General features: G+C 40.2%; 2 protein-coding genes across 3 annotated transcripts in view; one reads left to right on the top strand and one right to left on the bottom strand.

Annotated features, from left to right (window-relative positions):
* LOC134348350 (sperm-associated antigen 16 protein) overlaps window positions 1-5,323 on the bottom strand; it is an 856,325-nt gene extending 851,002 nt beyond the window's left edge. For both annotated transcript variants that reach the window (XM_063051565.1, XM_063051566.1), the window contains exon 1: window positions 5,265-5,323. In XM_063051565.1, the coding sequence (XP_062907635.1) occupies window positions 5,265-5,304 (40 nt within the window). In that variant the 5' untranslated portion in view covers window positions 5,305-5,323. The remainder of the gene's footprint in view (window positions 1-5,264) is intronic.
* A 129-nt stretch (window positions 5,324-5,452) lies between these two features.
* ikzf2 (IKAROS family zinc finger 2) overlaps window positions 5,453-23,425 on the top strand; it is a 159,022-nt gene continuing 141,049 nt past the window's right edge. The window contains exon 1 of the mRNA XM_063051571.1: window positions 5,453-5,780. The gene's annotated coding sequence lies outside the window, so the exon portion shown is untranslated. The remainder of the gene's footprint in view (window positions 5,781-23,425) is intronic.

Below are 23,425 nucleotides of genomic sequence, written 5' to 3'. Positions count from 1 at the left end.
GCTGTTGAAATGATACTGGCCTTAGAAGATTTTGGAATTGAGAAAATAACAGAAATAGCAAATGAAATCTATGATCATGGGGAGATACCTGATGATTTAAGTAAATCAGTGTTCATCACACTTACAAAGAAAGAGGGAGCAACAGAATGTGAGTTACATCGTACAATAAGCCTGATGAGCCACGTGGAAAAAATTATTCTCAGAGTAATCATGATGAGAGCAAAACGCTGTATAAAACCAGAAATCAGTAAAGAGCAATGTGGCTTTGTGGAAAACACTGGAACCAGAAATGCAATTTTCATGCTACGGATGATCTGTGTACAAGCCATCCAGGTACAAAAAGACATCTACTTATGTTTCTCTGACTATACAAAAGCTTTTGACACTGTCAAACAGCAAGATCTTCTGGAAATGCTTCAAAATCTTGACATAGATGGGAAAGATATATGTTTCTTAAGAAACTTATTCTGGGACCAGACAGCATCCATCAGAATAGAAGGAGAAGTGAGTGAGTATGTGAATATCATGAGAGGAGTCAGGCAAGGTTGTGTCTTTTCACCAGACTTATTCAACCTGTATAGCGAAAATATCTTGAGAAGTATCAAAGACATCAAAGGATTCACAATTGGAGGCCATAATATAAATAACATCAGATATGCTGATGACATCGTACTAATAGCTGACTCAGAAACAAAACTTCAAGAACTACTCACTATAGTGGCAGCAGAAAGTAATCGCAGAGGCCTCTCAATCAATACCAAGAAGACAGAAAGCATGGTCATCTCCAGAAAGACAAACATCCCACAATGCGAGATCAAGATCGGAAATACAAACATCAAACAAGCCAACAAATTCAAATATCTTGTCAGCCTAATAACAAGTAATGGCAGGTGCGACACAGATATCAAATACAGAATAGCAATGGCAAAAGAAGCTTTCCAAAAAATGAAGACCATATTAACAGACAGAAAGATGAGCACGTACACTAAAAACAGAATACTGCAGTGCTACATTTATTCTATCCTGACTTATGGAAGTGAATGCTGGACGATTTCTCCAGCAATGGAAAAGAGACTAGAAGCAGCTGAATTATGGTTCTACAGGAGAATGTTAAAAATATCATGGACCACACACACATCAAATGAAGAAGTTCTCAGAAGAGCCCAAGCAGTTAGATCACTCATACCAACAATAAGAGAAAGACAACTCAGATTCCTAGGACACATCATGCGGAAAGATGAACTAGAAAAACTCATACTCTCTGAAAAGATTGAGGGGAGCAAACCTAGAGGAAGACCTCGGCTTATGTACATCAAAAGCATAGCCAGGTGGCTACACATCGAGGAAATGGAAGTCATCCAAAAAACGAAGGATAGATCTATATGGAAAACCACGGTCACCAAAGTCCGCATCGGATATGGTACCTAGACAGACATAGAATCATAGAAATGTACAGCATGGAAACTGATCCTTTGACTCTACTTGTCGATGCTGAGATGCCTCCCCCACTTTCCACAGGAATCACTCCCTCCATGTTTCCCTTGTCCATTTATCCTTCCCTAATAATCTCATTCCTGGCACTTACCCCTGCAAGCAGCAAAAATGCTGCACAAACCCATTCACCTCCTCCTTCACCTCCAGTCAGGGCCCTAAACAGTCCCTCCTGGTGAGGCAACACTTCACCCCTATATTGGTTGGGATTGTCAACTGTATCTGGTGCTCCCTGTGCTGCCTCCCCTATATTGTGAGACCCAACGTAGATTGGGAGATCACTTTGTCCAGCACCTACACTCCAACTGCAAAAAGCGGAATTTCCGGTGGCCAATCATTTTAATTCCTATCCCCATTCCTGTTCCATCATTTTGGTTCATGACCTCCTCTTCCGCGATAATGAGGTCTCTCTCAGGTTGGAAGAGTAACACCTCATATTCCACCTAGGTAGCCTCCAACTTGATGGTATGAACATCAGTTTACCCAACTACTGGTAATTTTTTCCCTTATGCCCTTCCATCTTCTTCAATTGCCCCACCCTGGCATCTCACCTGCCTATCACCTCCACCTGGTGCCCATCCTCCTTCCATTTCTTCCATAGTGGATCTTGGGTAGGAGGTAGTAACAGGAGGTGCGGGGTGAGGGGACTATGACATTGGTGGCTTGGATAAGAGAACCCCTGAGTTAATAAAGTCAGTCAACATACATCAAAGTTGCTGGTGAACGCAGCAGGCCAAGCAGCATCTATAGGAAGAGGCGCAGTCGACGTTTCAGGCCGAGACCCTTCGTCAGGACTAACTTTGCGTTAATAAAGTCAGTGATGGTTTGGGAGACAATGGCCTGGTGCTCTTTAGTGGGGTACTGTTCAAGGGGAAAGTCAGAGAAGATGTCTGACAGTTGTCGCCTTGCTTCAGCAAGGTACAGGTGAGTCCGCCAGACCACTTCAGCAACCCCCCCCCCTTTTCTACGGGTTTGATGGTGAGGTTAGGATTAGTGTGCAGAGACTTTTTTCTCCAGTCCTGATGAAGGGTCTTGTCTCAAAACTTTGACTCTTTACTCCTTTCCATAGATGCTGCCTGGCCTACTGAGTTCCTCCTGCTGGTCTAGGTAGACCCATTGTTTCTGCATGTTCCTGCCCTATCAAACTTATATCTGCATATCTCAAATCAGTTTTATCCCCACTGATTCAGTCCCTTCCTGTCTATAGCCGTGACATTTTACTCTCTTGATCTTTACAATGATTTCAAGTTCCCTGGCCCTGATTATCTTATTTTCACTATGGATGTTCTGTCCCTATTTTCCTCCGTTCCCCCATCAGGAAGGCCTCAAAGCTCACTATTTCTTTCTGGACATGGGATGCAACCAATTCCCCTCCACTACCACTCTCCTTTGTCAGGCGGAGCTGGTCCTCACTCTCAATAATTTCTCCTTCGGCTCCTCCCACTTCCTTCAAACAAAAGGTGTAGCCTTGTGCACTCGCATGGGTCCCAGCTCTGCCTGCCTTTTTGTCGGCAAAGCGGAACAGCCTATGTTCCAAACTGAACCGGTAACAGTTCCCAACTTTTCCTACACTACAGCGACAACTGCATTGGTGCTGCTACCTGCACCCATGCTGAGCTCGTCAGCTTTGCTTCCAACTTCCACCCTGCCCTCAAATTTACCTGGTTCATTTCCGACACCTCCCTCCCCTTTCTTGATCTCTCTGGCTCTATCTCTGAAGACAGCTTATCTACTGATATCTTCTATAAATCCAATGAGTCTTACAGCTACATGGACTATACCTCTTCCCATCCAGTTACGTGTAAAAACGCCATCCCCTTCTTTCAATTCCTCTCTCTCCACTACATCTGCTCTCAAGATGAGGCTTTTCATTCCAGAACTAAGAAGATGTGCCCGTCCTTCAAAGAAAGGGACTTCCCTTCCTCCACCATCAACGCTGCCCTCACCCGTATCCCTTCCATTTTGTGCATGTCCGTACTTCCCCATCAGCCTGGAACCCTACCAGGGATGCGGTTCCCTGATGATGTTGACTATTCACTCTTTTCCATATATGCTCCCTGGCCTGCTGAGTCCCTTCAGCATTTTGTGTGTTGCTTGGATTTCCACTATCTGCAGATTTTCTCTTGTTTGTGATGCAATCACTCCATTTTTTTTTTGATTTACAGAATTTTGCATAATGACACAATTTCAGGCACTCATCCCTTTCATAAATCAAAGAGTTGCTGCATTTTCCTTAATGTTTATCATGGCAAAAAATTTCATATTCTAATCAACCTTTACATAGATGGAATTGTTATAGATTACATGGACTGCCCCACGAATGTTTACATGTCAACAAAGCACTAAATCCATTTTCATCAATGTCAACCTTATAATATTCTTTCACAACCTCAATGACCTCTATTAACCTTCTCGTTCAATGTTTGAACAGAGATATCATCCCTCCATAATTCAAATGATTCCTTTTGTCATTTTACTCCCTTGCCTCTTCATTATGCATAGGTGTGAACCAGAACTCCATACATCATTCAAATCTAAACTTTATTGCTGATGCACACACAAAGCATGTTCAGTGAACAAGGCTGATATCCAAGTCCATCCCACGTTCATGTCTTTTGGACTACTTCACTTCACATCAGGCTTTGGACCGAATACATACCAAATTATTAGTGAACGTAGCAGGCCAGGCAGCATCTCTAGGAAGAGATACAGTCCATGTTTCAGGCCGAGACCCTTCGTCAGGACTAACTGAAAGAAGAGCTAGTAAGAGATTTCTTACTAGCTTTTACAAAATCACTTACTAGCTCTTCTTTCAGTTAGTCCTGACGAAAGATCTCGGCCCGAAACATCGACTGTACCTCTTCCTAGAGATGCTGCCTGGACTGCTGCATTCACCAGCAACTTTTATGTGTGTTGCTTGAAATTCCAGCATCTGCAGATTTCCTCATGTTTACATACAAAATTACTTCGGATGCATGCACTGGTGCAACAATCTCAGATTTTGTGTATTCATTTTTCTACTTATTTCCACAAAGATGTCTTTGTAAAGTACTCTATTATTTCATTGGCACAAATTTCACATTATGTCACCCTGCAATTAGTTTAACTTTATCACCACAGGTCTTAGTTTCCAATCATTTATTCTCATTTGCCAAAGCACGTCCAAGCATCTTTACAAAATGCCATTTCCCGTGGTTAATTTGTAGACAGTAATTTGAAAGTTGTTGACGGTATGGATTCAAGGATGCCAGATTTTCAGTTGGCATCCAACACATTAGTCAGGAATGACTGCCTTGACAACGAGTGCCGGTGCACTGGCACCACACAGCCAAATACCACAGTTCTCCTTCCAAACTTACGAGCGAGCACCCACTGCCAGGCACAAAATGAATGGACTGGGTGAAAAGTGCCTGAAACTTTGGGTGATTACCGGTATCGAGATAGTGTGGCGGGGGGATTTTGAGAACATTTGCAATGATGCTTTCTTAGGGAGTAGCCGTACAGCATTGGCCATGAATGCCCGAGATGGTCTCACCGACCCGCCTCGGGCGGACCCGCTGTAATGCAGCGTTCCAAACGGATCGGCATTCCAAACGCTCCCCCGCCCCCGGGCACTGGAAAGGCTCCAGCGCACGAGCGGCCCTCGGAGATCGTAAACCGAGTCCCCAGCGGGGAGATGCGTTTATATCTTCCAAAGCCTTCCCCGCGCGCGTCTTTAAACAACAGTAATAACAACAACAACAACAGCAAAGGGTTCGCGCCCGAAAGGATACGCTGCAGGTAGTAGGTACTGTCCTCCTGCGCCGCCGCCATCGTTGTGTTTGTGCCCGTTGCCGTGTACCGTTGCTATTGACTCCGCGGCCGCCCTCACGGGTTCTCTCGCGAGAGCTCAACCACCGATGGGCGTCCTGTCACCATAGAAACCGCTCGTAAGGAGAGGGAGGGAGAAAGAGAGAGAGAGAATCATTAGAAGGAAAACAGCGGCGATTTGTTTGTTGTTGTGACATAAGTCACTTCAAAAAAGTTGTTCAGAGTAGGAATATAGATGTGTTAGACTTGAAGAAAGCGGGCGATTTATAGTGAATATGATTATTTATTTGTTTTAAAATGTCACGTCAGAAAGGACTCGGGCCGTCGCTTTAAATGTGCAAGAGAGGAGGAAAATGGCTTTGATACAGGAGGGAATAATAAAGCCTTGAACACTGAAGAGAGCTGCCAGTGCCACGCAGAACGTGGATTAAGGCGTCCCATGCCCCCCATCCGCCAGGATGCAGTCGTAGACCACCGAGGTAAGCGATGCCAACTACTGCTGCTGGCGGTCTGACCCTGTCCCCTTCATCCTGTCGGCTCGTCCATTCAGGTGGGTGGCGCTGGGCCGGAGGCCCTGGTTCACGGGTCGAAAAGATCCAATTGCTAGTCTCTCTGGGTCCTCCTCATGTGTCAGGCGGGCCTGTGCCTTGTTTACATTCGACAGACTGGAAGCGGTTGCTCCCACCCACTTCCCAATATTCTATTCGCTCTGCCTGTGGAGGAAAACAGTAGAGAATATAATATCATTTTAAAGTCAGCCACTGAAATAATTTGAAAAAAAAACTACTGGAAAGACACAGACATGCTCTGTGGCGAAAGAAATAATTCATCTTCCGGCCTGAATATCTTTTATCGTCTCCGATTGAAAGGATTCTGATGAAAAGCCAAGTTAAACTTTTTTCCTGTCTCCACGGGTGCTGCCTTACCTGTTGAGTGCTTTCCGCATTCTGTTTTTATTTATGATATCCACCAAGATTTGTTTTTGCATGCTTTTTCTATTACTAAAACGAGTTTCTGGCGTTTCATGCATGTTTGGATTGTATTATTTTTAATTCTTTGGACGAAAAGTAGACGCATCTCGTTTCATATCGTTTAACGATAACCTTGGGCAAGCAACGTATTCTATGAAATGGTTTGTGGAAAATTATCATTTCAGCAAGAACGCGCTGAGGTATTTTCATTTATTTCCCCTTCCTTGACTGTAAACCGCAGAACAGAAACAAACGGTGTGTAAAATAAAACTTTACAAACTGAATCATATGTAAATACTCACATTGGAGAGGACTTTTGATATTGAAGTTATCAATTTAAACTAGCAGTTTTCTTTAAAGACTATTGTGTATAGCACTTCGCTAGATTTAATATAACAAAAATGAGACTGCTTCCTTCAACCCACAAAGCGGCGGTGTTCACTTGCTTATTGTTAATACTTTAGTCGTCACATCAGTATTGCTTTAGGGACGCATTTCCAACATGCGGTCTGTGCAGAAAACAATCTTGAAATGTCCGCATTGCAAGGCCATTTAATATAAAATGTGGTTTATTTTCACTGCGAACCGTTTTTTTTAATGTCAGTATTTAAAGTTCTAACCACTGCAGCAGTACATTCTGTCTCATGACTTAAATTCACGTACGGCGCGGGTGGGAATTTTAGATACAAGGAAGGTGTTGAAAGTAGCACGTCAGGCAACACCTGAAGACAGAGAAAAAAAAGTTAGTTTCATTTCGATTATCTTTGAACCATACGGAATTAACAGTAAAGTTGTAACAGCTAAACACATTCGGGAAAAATTTGGGGCTGTGGTTGTGGTAGCGGGAATGTGAACAGATAGAGTGAAAGAAAGAAACGATCTAATGACAAAAGGCTTGACAGTAAAGAACCTCTGACCTTTCCTTCCTTGATCCAAAATAATTAAAACTAAGCGTAGATTTCAACCTCCTCCCACTGATCTTCAGTTCCTTTACCTCCACGTCTGCTTCAGTGATCAGAAGCTTTCAGAGCCCACAAAGTAGTCTCTTTCATGTTCACCTTTTTCATGCTCAAATTGTTCATTCCCAGGTACAGGCCTTTCACCCTCTCTAAGTCTTTTCACTGGCTTATTATTGATCTTAGCATTTTTTTTCCAGTTCCACTCATGTTCTTTAACTTACTTCCTATTGAATTTCCAGAATCCTGTTAGCTAAGATCCAACCCTAATATTCTCATCAAACCATAATGGTAAAATGTGTTAGTTGACAATCAGACCTTTTACCAACCCTTTCTCAAAGGAACCGAAGCCATCATTTCCTACACTGTCACAGGCCTCTTCTCCCTGGGGGAATTTCTCCCCTCAGTGTTTTCCAACGTTTTATATTTCCTTTTGAGATTTTGATCATCTGAAGTATTTTGCTTTAGGGTATTTTAAACACCTTGTGATATGTTTTTATCAAACCTAAAGTCTCTTAAAATGTAGACATTTTATTTAGAAGTTAGCTGACACAGACCCATTTTAGATAGCCAAGTAATGGTACAAAGATTTGGCCAATAGGAACCTCATTTCTCCTTGTGAAGTTTAAAGGTTTCTTTCCACCTACAAGCTTCCTGTCTTTTGATATGTAGATAAGTTAACTGATAGAAATAATTTTCAACATTTACTGTGAAGTCGATGCTGCAATTTTTTTCGTTCTCAAGCTATCATAGCACTAAGCTATCCCCATTCTTCGATGCACCCAATTGATTATGTGGGCGTCTAAAGCGGAGTGGTTAAGACTTTTCATGTATCCAGTTAATGATCACAATTAGTATTCTGCAACTGTACAAGTTTAAATGTCAAACCTCTATCTATGTAATGAACTGTCAAGGTGGAAGTGGTTTATGAAACATTTTTAACCAAATAGCAAACTATACATTAAAAAGAGTTAAAAATCCTTTAGTACATGCATTAAATGAAATTACAATCTATATTAAGCAAACAATAGCATAAAATTATTACAAATTATTGAATTACAAAAATATTCAATTTCTAACGATGCCATTTTCAAAATTTATATGCAAATAAAACTACTGAAAGTATCAAGAATTTGATAGATCAGTATAAATGTGGATAATATGTAAGATAATGACATTGCACAAGAAAGCTTAACATTTATTATTTGAATCCCACTCTGGAAAGTAACATGAGAACTAGTGTTTGACTACTCTTAGATAGACAATAGGTGCAGGAGTAGGCCATTCGGCCCTTTGAGCCAGCACCGCCATTCACTGTGATCATGGCTGATCATCCACAATCAGTATCCAGTTCCTGCCTTATCCTCATAACCTTTGATTCCGCTATCTTTAAGAGCTCTATCCATGTCTTTCTTGAAAACATCCAAAGACTTGGCCTCCACTGCCTTCTGGGGCAGAGCATTCCACATATCCACCACTCTCTGCGTGAAAAAGTTTTTCTTCAAAAATCTGTTGGTAATGACAGCCTGATAATAAACACTTTATCAATTTTTCTTACCAGTGACAAACCTGAGTTAACAGCAAGTTAATGTAAATTTTCTTTGGTCTTGATATTTATCCCAATTTTAATGTATGGATCACCGCATTGCAACTGTTCGGTTATTAGGCCCTTTCACCTTTAATCACTTAGGAAGTCATGTAACCCACTCCAAACATCCCTCTCCACTTACTCAGTGAATGCACCTGATTTTATCCTATGATTCGTGTGCAGACTTTTTTAAACCCCTTGTGCCATTATAAGAGGACCATTAACAGTAGAAAGCACTTAATGTTTAAATGCCCTGAAGTCACCACCTTAACAACATAAGAAATTCCACTAGTCAATACCTATTGGCTGAGTAACACTTATTGAACTTTGCCACTAAGTATCATTACAAAAAGTAACAAAGAAACCCCATAAAACAAGTCAATCAACTCTGCTCTCTATATATCAAGACAGGAGTTCCATGCTATGAGGTTTACTGGGAGGGAGGTAAAAATTATTGGGATATTATATATATCCAATGTATCATTAAAATCACCATTTAGGGGTGATTATCTTAAAATTTGCAAATGTCGAATCAACAACAGATTGGAAATTTGAGTTTATTGTTAGTGTTAAAGCTAATCTAATCATGTATTACAATCTGAGAAATTTAATTACAAGGCAAAACAAATGCTTCTAATATTAATAAAGTCCTCTGTAAAATACTAAGAATTTTAAAGAAAAGTGACAGGAATGTTGATACTTGATAAGAAGGTTTGTTTAATATTAGCAGATGGAAGTGCTGAGCTGAGGTAACAGTCAGATCAAACATGATCTTCTGTATGACAGAGCAGGTTCGAAAGGTCAAGTAGCCTACTCCTGCTGCTAGTCTACATGTTCATTTATAAATCAATCTCTTGCCTTTTTTTATCCCAACATCCTTCAGAAATTTGTTTGAATGGTATTTCAACTTCCTACCATCAAACAAATGGTAAGCGTTTTTTTCAAAATTCTATTGATAATAATCAAAAAGTACATGAACGCACTGAGGGAGAAGTGGAAAGTCCGTCATCGTGCCTGACGCCGGCCCCCTAGGCCTGAGTCGACATAGTAGTACATGGAAAAATGTCATATATGTGCATACCTCCATGAATGTTCCCTATGGTAAATGAATGTATCCTCATTATCATGAAGGTTTACTGTATAAAGTTGTAATGCTACAACTACTGTACATCCTCAATCCTATGATACTACTGCTTCAATGTACTGTAAGATGACCCCAAAGCACCTCTGCCTCTCAAATCCATATTATATATGTGTAGTGTCATTCGTCGTTTTTCTTCATCTTTGAGTGAAAACACAAGGCCTAAATGTACTTGTATCTTTAAATTGACTATATATGTGCATGGTAAAGCTTGGCTATTATGAGTGGCTGCAGGCCAACCACAACATATTGACTTGTTCTCATGAGATGTGTTTTGTGTGATGAGTGAACAGAGTAAAATAATATAGTATTACATCAAGTAATTCACCATACTTTTAAGGTGGTGATATAGGGAAAATTTCAAGAAGAGATCTCAAGCAGTTCTTTAAAATGTTTTGAAATTTAGAATTCTTTGCATTATAGAGTCGGATTGTCAGATGACGGTAGGATTCCCGCACCCCCCCCCCACCATTCTTAACATGTTGTAGTCGTTAACAAGACCAGCTTTGAATTCTAATGTCTAATAGTTTGAAGCATGAGGTGGTAAATCAACTTTCTGCTGTGATTTGTTACAATTGAATTACTTTAGACAGGAAATAAGAGGTATCGTGTAACCAGATATACTGTATTGGATAAATCAGGAATGAATGGCACAGCAACACACACAAACTGGTAAAGGATCACTGCAAGCCAGGCAGCATCCACGGAAAAGAATAAATAGTCAATGTTTCAGGCCAAGACCCTTCATCAGGATTGGAAAGGAAGAGAGGTCAGACTAAGAAGGTGGGGGAAAGAAGTACAAGGTGGTAGGTGATAGGTGAAACCAGGAGAGGGGGAGCCGTGAAGTAAAGAGCTGAGAAGTTGATTGGTTCAAGAGATAAAGGGCTGGAGAAGGGAGAACCTGTTATGAGAAGACAGAAGACCGTGGAAGAAAGGGAAGGGGGAAGAGCACCAGAGGGAAGTGATGGGCAAGTAAGGATATAACTTGAGAGAGAGAAACAGGAATGGGGAATGGTGGAGGGGATGGGTGGGCAGTTACTGGAAGCTTGAACAAATCCATGTTCATGATATCAGGTTGGAGGCTACCCAGATGGAATATGGCATGTTGCTCCTCCAACCTGAGTGTGGCATCATTGTAGCAGTAGAGGAGGCCATAGACTGACATGTCAGAATGGGAATGGGATAAGAATTGAAATGGGTGACCTCCAGGAGATCCCGCTTTTTGAGGCGGACAGAGTGAAGTTGTCTAGCAAAGCAGTCTCCCAATCTACGTTGGGTCTCACTGATATAAAGGAGGCCACACCAGGAGCACCAGATACAGTAGATAACCCCAACAGACTCACAGGTGAAGTGTCATCTCACCTGCAAGGACTGTTTGGGACCCTGAATGGTAGTGAGGGAGGTGGTGTAGGGGCAGGAGTAGCACTTGTTCCGCTTGCAAGGTTGTGCCATGAGGAGATCAGTGGGGAGGGATGAGTGGACAAGGGAGTCATGTAGGCAACAATCCCTGCGGAAAGTAGGGGGGTGGTTGGGGAGGGAAAGATGTGCTCTGGAGTGGGATCCTGTTGGCGGAAATTATGGAGAATTATGTGCTGTGAATGATTTTTCTTCCTAGTAAACAGTGGTAATGCAGTTGACAATATTTTGCCAGATTCTTGGTAACACTTGCTGATACCAATTTTTTTTATTTTCAGAATTGCAACACTAGATGTAAATTGCCACATAAGTACACTACATGATTTGTCTGTGGCACAGTAGTGCAGCTAGTTGAGTTGCTATTCTGGAGTCCTGTGGTCCATTCTATGTGGAGATGGCACAATCTCCACACATAATGGACCCAGTACAGGATTCCTCCTAAAGATTAGGTTGATAGTCAGTATAAACTGCCCCTAATATGGTGGTTGTCAGTATAGGGGTGAAGATGAGGGAATGAAGGAGAATAAGTTACAGAAATGATTAGTGGAAACTGGGATTGCTTTGAGAATTGGCTTAGATCTAAATAGGAGAATTGTCTCCTTCCGTGAAAATAAATATGAAAATGTGGGTTCTGAATTACGTATTATCATGTCCCATAAGACCACTTAGAGTTTTGCAGTATGTTTAGTATATTGAACTTTCAAATACTCCCTGATGCATTTTAAAGTTCTAGGAAAATACAAAGTAAAGCATCGCTGTGAAGATACAGATAAGGAAACTGATATTTCTTAATGTAGTTATTTGAAGAAAACAAGATATTATTTGAATTATTAAACTATTAAGTGGAATAGTTTTAAAAAGTAATTTTTTGAACAAATTGCAGAATTTGAGAAAACTATTGTAAGTAAAACTTAATCAAATTAGGTGAATTAAGATGCCAGGTCAGAGAACCTGATCCTTTTTCTATACAATTAACAATTGAAGTGTCCTTAAATGGAATTTAGTAAGTAAAGTCACTGTTTCCACTGTTTTTGGATCATCAAATTGATAGGTTATACTGGAAGCCAGGAGATCTTGTGAATGTTCATACAGCTTTCATTGGCAGTGGGGCTACTGTTTATATTGAAGTATGCTGTGATAACACAGCTTGAATTTAGTAACCTTATTGCTATGTTATTCATTCCCAATAATCCAGTGAAATCACGTGGCATTTTGAATGTAATTGATTAATTCAAAACAGATCTGCATAAGAGAATGCAGAATAAGAGATGGATAAAAAAACAATAAGAGATTAAAGTAAAATGGCAAGGTTGTTGTTTATAGATAGGTTGGATAGGAAATAATAGAATCACAGATTTAAAAAAAGAACATGATTGCAGGTTTGGAAATCAATCCAACATGTTTTGTAGCCTTTTTTTTTCTTTAATTAGAAATTGCAGTGCAGAAGACATCTTTTGGCCCAGCTATTCACTACTTGTACTTTTCATGCCCCTCTTTCAATTATAATTGCTGCTTCTTACTCTGCTCTCATTTTCTTCAATTCCCCATATGACAGGGGTGGTGAGTGTATGGTATATGTGCCCAAGATGCATTCAGAAATTTATTGGATGTGACATGCAGTCAAATCTTTAAACCCCACCCTTGATAAAAAGATACTAAATGATCATCATTACTGTGAAATGAAGCAGCAAATGATTTTTTTTACAACCCTAAGGCAGTGAGATGTTTTCACAGGAAACTAGTGGCAGCTAGATGGTTGCAAGAACACTTGACATTGAATGATACATTTTGAAATCTTTGCAGGCCTGGTGTACAAATCAGTATTTGTTTGGACCAGTTGATATTGGCTTTCCTCTGGTTATGCTTTTTTCTTCTAATTTTTGTCAGTGAACACTTGATATTCAGTGATCATAACAGTAAATACTGTGTGTAGTTTACAGCCATCATGAATATTCACATAAGTCATTGTTTTCAGTGATGAACTTGGTCATGTCTAAAAGAAGTAGACTTGCTGAAAAAACTAGTGGTATAGCTCTCAAAACATCCAGATACAAGCTGGATATAAAATATTTGTAATCTTTAGTGCAGCAATAGTCTCACTGAGACTAAAGTGAGTTTATTTTCCCTTTCTTGATCTTTTGTTCTTCACATGCGTTCATTCATAAGATGATGACTAGAGTGAAGGTAGGACCAATGAGGGATAAAAGAGGAAACATGTGACTGTAGTCAGAGGAGCTCCTTAATGAATACCTTGCTTTAGTATTCATCAGTGAGAGCGACCTTGATGATTGTGAAGTCAGCATAGAACAGACTACTATGCTGGAACATGTCAAGGTTAAGGAAGAGAATTGCTAGAATTTAAAAAAAATATTAAGATAGATAATTGCCCAGGGCCAGGTGAAGTACACCTCAAGTTACTATGGGAAACAAAGGAAGAGATTTCTGTGCATTTGCAATATTATTTGTATCCACAGAACTAGTATCAGAAAATTGGAGGATAGCAAATGTTATTTCTTTGTTCAAGAAAGGTAATAGAGATCATTTCTGGGAATTATAGACTAGTACATCTTCCTAGTTGGCAAACAATTGGAGAGAGTTCTTACAGACAGGAATTACGAGCATTTAGAGAAGCATAATCTGATTATGGATAGTCAGCCTAGCTTTGTGAGGGGCAGGTCATACCTCACAAACTTGATTCACTTCTTTGAGGAAGTCGCAAAACAAATTAATAAAGGTACAGCAGTCATGTATATGGATTTCAGTAAAGCATTCAACAAGGGTCCCTATGGTAGGCTCATTCAGAAAGTCAGGAGGCATGGGATCAAGTAAACATTGCTGTGTGTATTTGGAATTAGTTTGCCCGCAAAAAGCAGAGGGTGGTAGTAACTGGAGGATATTCTGCCTGGAGGTTTGTGATTAGTGGTATTCTGCAGGGCTCTGTTCTGGAGCCTCTGCTCTTTGTGCTTTTTTATTAATTACTTAGATGAGGGAGTGGAAAGATGGGTTAGTAAATTTGCAGATGACACGAAGATTAGTAGTGTTCTAGATAGTGTAGAAGATTGTTACAGATTATAACAGAACATGGATGGGATGCAGAACTGGGCTGAACAGTGACATGGAGTTCAATCTAGAAAAGTGTGAAGTGATGCACTTTAGAAAGTCGAACTTGAAGGCAGAGTTCAAGTTTAATAGCAGGATTCTTAACAGTATGGAGGAAAAGAGGGATCTTGGGCTCCACGTCCACAGATCCCTCAAAGTAGCCGCACATATTGTTAGGGTGGTTAAGAAGATGTATGGTACATTGGCTTTCATTAGTCGGGGGACTGAGTTCAGGAGCTGTGAAAAAGTTACTTCTTTGTCTCGTAATTTTAATTTATTAGATTCTTTAAACACACAGGCTTATCAACTTTCAATGAGTTGTATTGTCACATCCCCTTCCTTCATTCCTTTTTTACTTCATCTAAATTCTGTTGCCATTAATTTATTAGCATCACACTGGACTTTTCTCTGTGATGTAAGAATATGATTCTCTTGTCATTTTGCACAGTGTTTCCCACTTGAAGTTGTCAGCAGTTGCCAGTAACCTCTGATCATCTAGCATCTGTGTTAATGCTGTGTCCACTACAGCGAATAGCAAGCAAGAGACAAGTTCTTGCCAGTTAAACTCTTGGATCTTCAGTGAGACATACAGAGTCTAAATCAAGTTCAGGTTTTTTTAAAAAAGCAGGGAATTTAAAATATCCATCTTAATCATGCACAGAAAATAAAATAAAATAAGGATCAATAACTGCAAATGAGATTAAGGAAGAGATCAAAGAGAAAAACATATGTTTCTTTTAAATCTCTATCATTAATTTTCTCTGCAATCCACACTTAAAATTATTCTTTCGGGAAGAGAAACTGATTATTCCGCAATAATTATCACTTGAGGGCAACAGTATTGGCCCCTGGGGTGTGGTGTAGAACCCAGGAATACAAGTACATGGTTCCCTGAAACTGGTGTTGAGATAGACAGGGCTTTTCGCATACTATATTAGCCAGAGTACTGAGTAGAGAAGTTGGGAAGTTACGTTGCCATTGTTGAAGAGGCTACATTCAGAATATTCTATTCAGCTCTGAATCGCCCTGCAATAAGAAAGACACTGTTAAAAAGAAAAGAATGCAGAAGAGATTTGAGGATGTAACCATGACTCAAAAGACTGATTTATGGAGATGGGTTGAGCAAGTTGGAACTTTTTTCACTGGAGCATTGAGAATGAGGGATGATCTTAAAGAAGTATATCAAATTAGAAGCATAGGTGGTCAATGTCCAGTCCTTTTTCCTCAGGATTGGAGTATCAAGAAATGGAGGGCATAGTTTTAAGATGGGGGCAGGGGTGGATATTTAATAGGGACCTGAGAGGCAACATTTTCACCCAGAGAGTGGTCAGTTTATGGAATGAGCTGCCAGAGGAAATAGTTGAAACAGGTAAATTAACAACATTTAAAACGTAGTTGGACATGTACATGGATAGGTATGTTTTAGAGGATATGAGACATGTACATGGATAGGTACATTTTAGAGGATACGAGCCAAACACAGGTATATCTGACTAGCTTATATGAGTAACTTGGTTGTCATGGACCAGTTGGGCTGAAGGGCCTGTTTCTGTGCTGCATGAATCTCTGACTCTATATCTGCCAGACCATACAATGTACTCATTGGGGATGCATGGAATCAGTTGGGCTTGCTGCACTACTGTTGTAGATTGCAGTTGAACTCAGTCTATCTTGGAAAAGAGAAGGGTTGCATTTTAGCAGATCAAGTATAAAGGGAGAGTACAGAAGAAGTTTACCAGTGTGCTGCTTGGATTTTGGAATATGTGATATAAGAAAAGGTTGGACAACTCTGATAGATAGGTCCTGTCATTTGCATGCCTAACTCATTTCTTCCCAAAAAGATCCTTACAGTTGAAGGAAGGTCAGCAAGTTCCAGAGGGCAAATGGAATGCTTCAAAGATGACATCAAAATCAGGCTGAAGAAATTCATGATAATATCTAAAAGCTGGGAAAACTTGGAACTCAATAGATGCACCTGGAGGAAATCTTTTCAAGAGGAAGCTGTGCTACATGAGAGAACCCTCTGCTGTGCTGCAGAGAACAAGCGCAAAAGGAGAGAATGAATAATCAAAAGACTCAACCACTTACTTGTGTCCACATTGCACCAGTATATGTGGATCCTAGTTCGGTCTCTATAGCACCTGAGGACCCACCAACAGACAACCCCCTAGAAGAACATCTTATTCAAATTAAATGATTGTACTACTATATTGAATTGTGGGCAGTCTTGCGGGGTCAGTCACCTACTCCTGCTCCTATTTTCTGATCTTGTGTTCTTGTTAATACGTTGTCTAATGCAGCTAACATTTTCTGTCTCCTTCTACAAGCAAGACCTGTGTTGCCTGCATTGTAATCTTCACTGAAAGAGCCTATGAATGAACTCTGTTCTACAGGAGTCAAAATTTGAAGAGAAAATGTTTTAAGGTGTGATTAGTTTTCAAGATCCAGCTTCTTGGGACATTTTATCCATCAAAGTTCATTTATTTCTTACCAAGAGATTGAGTAAAAGATTGCTTATAAATTAACACACAAAATACTGAGTTTCTCCAGCATTTTTTGTGTATTACTCTGGATTTCCAGCATCTGCAGAATCTCTTGTGTCTATAAATTAGTTTCTTTTTGTGAGAATTGATCTCAAAAGTGTGAAAGCCTTAAATCAACCTTCAAAGTTTATAACTATGAATCAACTGAACTAAATTTAACACCAGTTTATCAGCATGCTGTCTAAATTAGATAAGGCACTTTCAGTTGCATTTATTAATTCCAATTCATTGGATTAAATCCAAAAGTTATAGCAAACACATTCATACAATATATAAAACTATTCCTATTAATTTGACTAAAAGGGGCATCCACAGTTCACTCAACTTGTAGAAATTCATTGCACAGAAATAAACATTTATCCAATTAAGTTCTTGCTGGCCAAAAGCTTTCAGTTGCTGGCTCTTGTTCATGCATTTCACAATTCAATGGGTATGTTTTTAAAAAATATATAGTAGATACATGAAGAAAGTACCAACTGACAACAAAATAAATAGAGTATGGATGCAGGATCAGATAAATGTGTTGTAGCTGCATAATGAGGGAGCTGGTGGACCCCATTGTGGAATCATGGTGACCACATCTGCACAAATGTTATTTGCTTGAGGAACTTGGGCTCAAACTTGATGATCTAGAATCTTAGCTTCAGACACTGTGATGCATCAAGAAGGGCAAGAATTACCTGGACAGTATGTTTCAGGAGACAGTCACACCCATTAACTGCTTCAAATTCAGTCTGTGGCCAGGGGTAAGTGTGTGTGACTGTGAGTGAGACAGGTAAGGTGATCCAAGAGGTAGTGCTAGAGAAGCCCCAACCCTTGACCTTGATCAACAGGTCTGAGATGGATGCTCATTGTGAGCCCGAGAGTGTGGGCAGCAGGAAGTATTTGCAACTGAAATGTGACACCATGGGAGCTATTCAAGGTAGTTGTAATTGGCAATAGTATAGTCAGGAAAATATACACAATTCTCTGTTACAAGGATTGAAAGTTCCAAACGCTGTGCTGTCTGTCCTGTGCCCAGGTTCAGGACATCTCATTTGACCTGCAGAGGAATTTGGCAAAGGAGGGGGAAAGATCAGTTATTGTGGTCTATGTGGTTATCAACAATATAGGAAGAATGAGTAAAGAAGTTCTGCTGAGTAAATTTCAGCAGCTAGGGACTAAATTAAAATGCAAAACCAAAAGGGTAGTATTCTCTGGATTGTTACCTGAGCCACGTGCAAATTAACACCAGGTTCATAAGATCAGAGTTAAGTGTATGACTCAACGATTTGTGTGGGAGAAGTGGGTTTGAATTCATGGGACATTGACACCAGTATTGGGGAAGGAGGGAGCTGTCCTGATAGGATGAGCTCCACTTGAACCAGATCCTGTGGAATCGCATAATTAGGGCTAGCTTATTCTTCTAACCTAAAGAATAGAGGGTCAGTTCAACATCTTGGAAAAGTACGGATAAAGTAAAAAGGAGAGTGCACGAGAGGTTACTGAGTTCTCCAGAATAACAAATAATAAGTTGAGAAAGGAAAAAGAATTTAATTTCAGGCAACACTTTTTGTCCTGTTTTCACAGGACAGATGTGTTGTAATTAAATTCATGCAGTATACAAAATAAGGTAGATGATCTTGTAGCTAGAAATTGGCAGATATGTTGTTATGGATATCATAGAGTCATGGATGAAAGAAGGTCACAGCTGGAAGCTTAACATCTAAAGCTACACATTGTTTTGAAAGGATAGGCAGGTGAGCAGCTTTGTTGGTTAAAAAATGAAATCAATTTCTTAGAAAGAAGGGACAAAGGATCAGAAGATATAGAATCCTTGTAGGTAGAGTTAAGAAACTGGATGGGTAAAAAGACCCTGATGGGAGTTGTATGCAGGCCTCCCAAAAGAAGGAATTTATAGAATGCCTACAACGCGACTTTTTAGAACAGCCTGTGGCTGTGCTCACATGGGAAGAGACATTTCTAGTTTGAATATTGTGTAATGAACCAGACTTGATTAGGGAGTTTAAGGTAATGAAACACTTAGGAGGGAGTGATCATAATATGATAGAATTCACCCCTGCTGTTTGAGAGGGAGAAGCTAAAATCCGATGTATCAGTGTTACAGTTGAGTTGAGGCCACCATCCAGACCGTGCTCTTTTCTCACTGCTGCCATCAGGAAGGAAGTACAGGAGACTCAGTTCCCACACCACCAGGTTCAGGAACAGTTCTTACCTTTCAACCATCAGGCTACTGAACCAGAGTTGATAACTTCACTCACGCCAACACTGAACTAATTTCACAGCCTATGGATTCACTTTCAAGGACTCTACAACTCATATTCTCAATAGTTATTACTTATTAATTATAACCATTATTTTATTTTTTCTTTTTGTATTTGCACTATTTGTTTTTCTGTCTTTGTTGTGTGCAGTTATTCACTGACTCTGTTGTGTTTCTTTGTATTTATGGTGAATGCCTATAAGAAAATGAATCTCGGGGAGTATATGTTAACATATACAGTATGTACTTAATTTTACTTTGAACTTTTGAACTTTAACTACAGAAACATGAGAGCAGCTGGTCAATGGTATTTGGAAGGGGATATTAGTAGGGATGATGCTAAAGCAGAAATCCGTAGATTTTCAGGGAATGCTTTGTAAAATGCAGAATAGGTTCATCCCAATGCAGTAAAAACATTCTAATGGAGGATGAGCCAACCGTAGCTGACAAGGGAAGTCAAAGACAGCATAAAAGCAAATGAGAGGGCATACAAAATAGCAAAAATTAGTGGGGAGTTAGGGGATCGGAAAGCCTTTAAAAATTAACAAAAGACAACTGAAAAAATAATATGGACAGAAAAGATGAAATATTAAGGTAAGCTAGCCAATAATATAAAACAAAAGCTTTTTTTCAGATATTCGGTATAGACTGAAAGAGTGGCAAGAGTGGAAATCAGGCCGCTGGAAAACTATGCTGGAGAGGAATAATAGGTGACCAAAAAACAGCGGACAAGTTGAGTACATATTTCAGATCAGTTTTTACTATGAACAACACCAGTAGCATGCCAGAAATTTAAGAGTATCGGGGACAGAAGTAAAGGTAGTTGCTACTACCAAGGAGAAGGTGCCAGGGAAGCTGTTAGGTCTGAAGATGGATAAGTCACATGGACCAGGTATACTACATCCCAGGGTTCTGAAAGAAGTAGCTAAAGAGATTGTGGAGGCGTTAGTAGTGATCGTTAAACAATCACTAGATTCCGGAATTATTCTAGAGGCCTGAAAATTCACAGATTTCACTCCACCCCTTAAGAAGTGAGGGAGGGATAAACACATAAATTATGGGCTGGTTAACTTGGCTTCAGTGTTGGCAACATGTTAGAGCCCATTATTAAGGGATACTTGGGGTTACACAATAAAATAGGCCAAAGTGAGCATGGTTTCCTTAAGGGGAAATTTTGCCTGACTAATCTATTGGAATTCTTTGAGGAAATAATCGCAGGATAGACAAAGGAGTGTCAGTAGATGTTGCTTTCTTGTTTTTTCAGAAAGCCTTTGACAAGGTGCCTCAGATGAGGCTGCTAAACAAAATAATAGCCCATGGTATTACAGGAGAAATATTAGCATAGACAGAAGATTGGCTGACTGCCAAAAGACAAAGAGTGGGAATAAAGGAGTACGTTTCCGGTTGGCTGTCGATGACTGTAGTGTTCTGTGTAGTGTAGTGTCTGCTTTTGGTCCACTACTTTTCACATTATATGTGAATGATCTATCTGGATGATAGAATTGATGGCTTTGTGGCCAAGGTTGAAGATATTACAAAAGCACAGATAGTGTTGAGGAAGCAGGGTATTTGCAAAAGGACTTGTACATATTAGGAGAAGAACAAAGTGGCAGATGCAATACAATGTAGGGAAGTGTATAGTCATGCACTTTGGTAGACAGAATAAAAGCAGAGTAGTTTCTAAACAGGGAGCAAATTTGGAAATGCAAAGGGGCTTAATTAAATGTAAGAGGCCTAGTGCAGAATTTCCTAAAGGATAGCTTACAGATTGAGTTGGTAGTAAGGAATCCAAATGCAATGTTATTATTCATTTCTAGGGACTAGGCCATAAAAGCAAGGATGTAATGTCTAGGATTTATATGGTATTGGTCTGACCACATTTGCATTGTTTTGAGCAGTTGTGGGCCCCATATCAAAGAAAGGAATTGATGGCATAGGAGAGGGTCCAGAGGAGGTTTTAGGGAATGATCCTGGGAATGAAAGGATTGATGTTTGAAGAGCATAGAGTTTAGAAGAATGAGGGGGATCTTATTGAACCCTGATGAATATTGAAAGGCCTAGATAGGCCTTCAGTCATGCAGTCATAGAGCACCACAGCACAGAAACATGCCCTTCAACCCATCTAGTCCATGCTCTATTATTATTCTGCCTCGTCCTATCAGCCTGCACCTGTACCATAGCCCTCCATACCCCTCCCATCAATGTAGTTATCCAAATTTCTCTTAAATATAGCAATCAAACCTGCATCTACCACTTCCGCTGACAGCTCCTTCCACACTCACCTCTGAGTGAAGAATTTCCTCCTCATGTTCTCCTTAAAAATTTCACCTTTCACCCTTAACTCATAACCTCTAGTTCTAGTCTTACCCAACATTAGTGGAAAAAGGCTGTTTGTATTTACCCTCTCTATACCCCTTATAATTTTGTGTACCTACATCAAATCTCCCTCATTCTTCTACGCTACGGAGAATACTGTCCAGGGGCATCAACTCCAGAGTTAGAAATGCCCAACCACTTTGAACATCTAGTGATGCTCAATGATGACCATGAAACCTCTGAGGCCATATGCAGGACTGAGAAGCCCCATAGGACCCTCTCTAATTCTAAACCTAAACCCAATTAAATGGAAGTAGTGATAGTAGGGGACTCAATTATCAGGGGCCGTTGAGAAACAGGTGTGTTCTGACAAGGAGTCTCGTACGGTGTGTTGCCTATAAGGAGTACAAGTAGGAGACCTCCCTGGATAAGTAGATAAGCTCCTGGCCAGAGCTGAGGTGGATCCAGTAGTCATTATCCACATTGGAACAAATGACATGGGTAAGGGCAGGCTGTCAGTTCTGTAAGTCAAATTTAAAGAGTTAGGTAGGAAGCTTAGGGACAGAACTGACAAGGTGGTCTTCTCAGAAGTTCTGCCTGTGACACGTGTCAGTCAAGGTAAGATGGAGGAGATTAGAAGGTTTAATACCTGGCTCAAATCATGGTGTAGGTTAGAGGGGAATAGATTTATGGGACATTGGGGCACCTTTTGGGGCAGATAGAACCTGCATTGCCGGATGGATTGCATTTAAACCCGAGCAACACTAATATACTAGGCAGGCATATGCTTCAGTCAACTGAGGACTATTTAAACTAAGGAACAGGAGCAGGCAGGGGATTTAGAACAGGCCAGGCACAACTGTTTAAACTCTATAGTGGAGAATAACATATTAGGACATAAACCAATGTAACGTGCTGTAACAATTCACTGCTAATGTAATGGCTTCTTTATAATGTTTCACTGCTATGGCCAATGTAATGGCTTCTCTGTAATGTTCACTGCTGAGGTAACGGTTTCTCTGTAGCAGTAATGTCTAGGTTATGGCAGGAGATAACAGGACTGTGATATGCATGTTAGCCAATCAGAGATTGTTGCTCTGTCTTGTGAACCTGGAAGGAGGTTTTTTCGTGGTCTTTGTTGAGAGATGAAGAGGGACGACGTGTGCAGAGAGCTGGTAGACCATCAGACAGAGTGGACTGGGATCTGAGGGTCTAAAGGTCAGTGACACTCGGAGGAGATCAATGGTGGAAGAATGGCGACTGAGTGAGCTCCAAGTGTACTTTCAACTTTTCCTTGAATTGGGCCTTTTGTTATTTTCATTACTAGCCCTATATTCCAATAAAGATTCATAAAGTTCAATCATTTAATTGCATATGGTGTACTGTCTAATATTTTGCGTTGTGGGTTTGTAACTGGGCGGTACATTGCACAGCATCCACACAAATGTGATTTCTCAGTTTGGCAGGGCCAAAGGTTGTTTTCCCCTAGATGAACACGAACTGGGCGAGCCTGAGGGTTACACCAATTATAGGCTTCAAAAATATAAAAATGGGTTGGAGTAGGATGAAAAAAATCAGTAATAGTCTAAGGATGGCCTGTATAAATGCAAGAAGTATTAAGAATAAAATAAACATGCTAGTATTATATGCAAGTGCATATAAGCATGATAAAATAGCAATAACTGAAACCTAGCTGACCACAAAGGATTGTAATGAGTATAGTATTAAAGGATATACTTGGGAAAGATAGGCAAGACCTTAAAGGTGGAGGAGTAGCCATATACATGAGCAAATTTAAACATGAGGCTGCTTATGATATGATATGAATCGA

The sequence above is a fragment of the Mobula hypostoma genome, chromosome 6 (genome assembly GCF_963921235.1).
Source record: "Mobula hypostoma chromosome 6, sMobHyp1.1, whole genome shotgun sequence".
NCBI lineage: Eukaryota > Metazoa > Chordata > Chondrichthyes > Myliobatiformes > Myliobatidae > Mobula > Mobula hypostoma.
The sequence above is the reverse complement of the archived record's forward strand: the minus strand, read 5'-3'. Positions and strand labels throughout refer to the sequence as shown.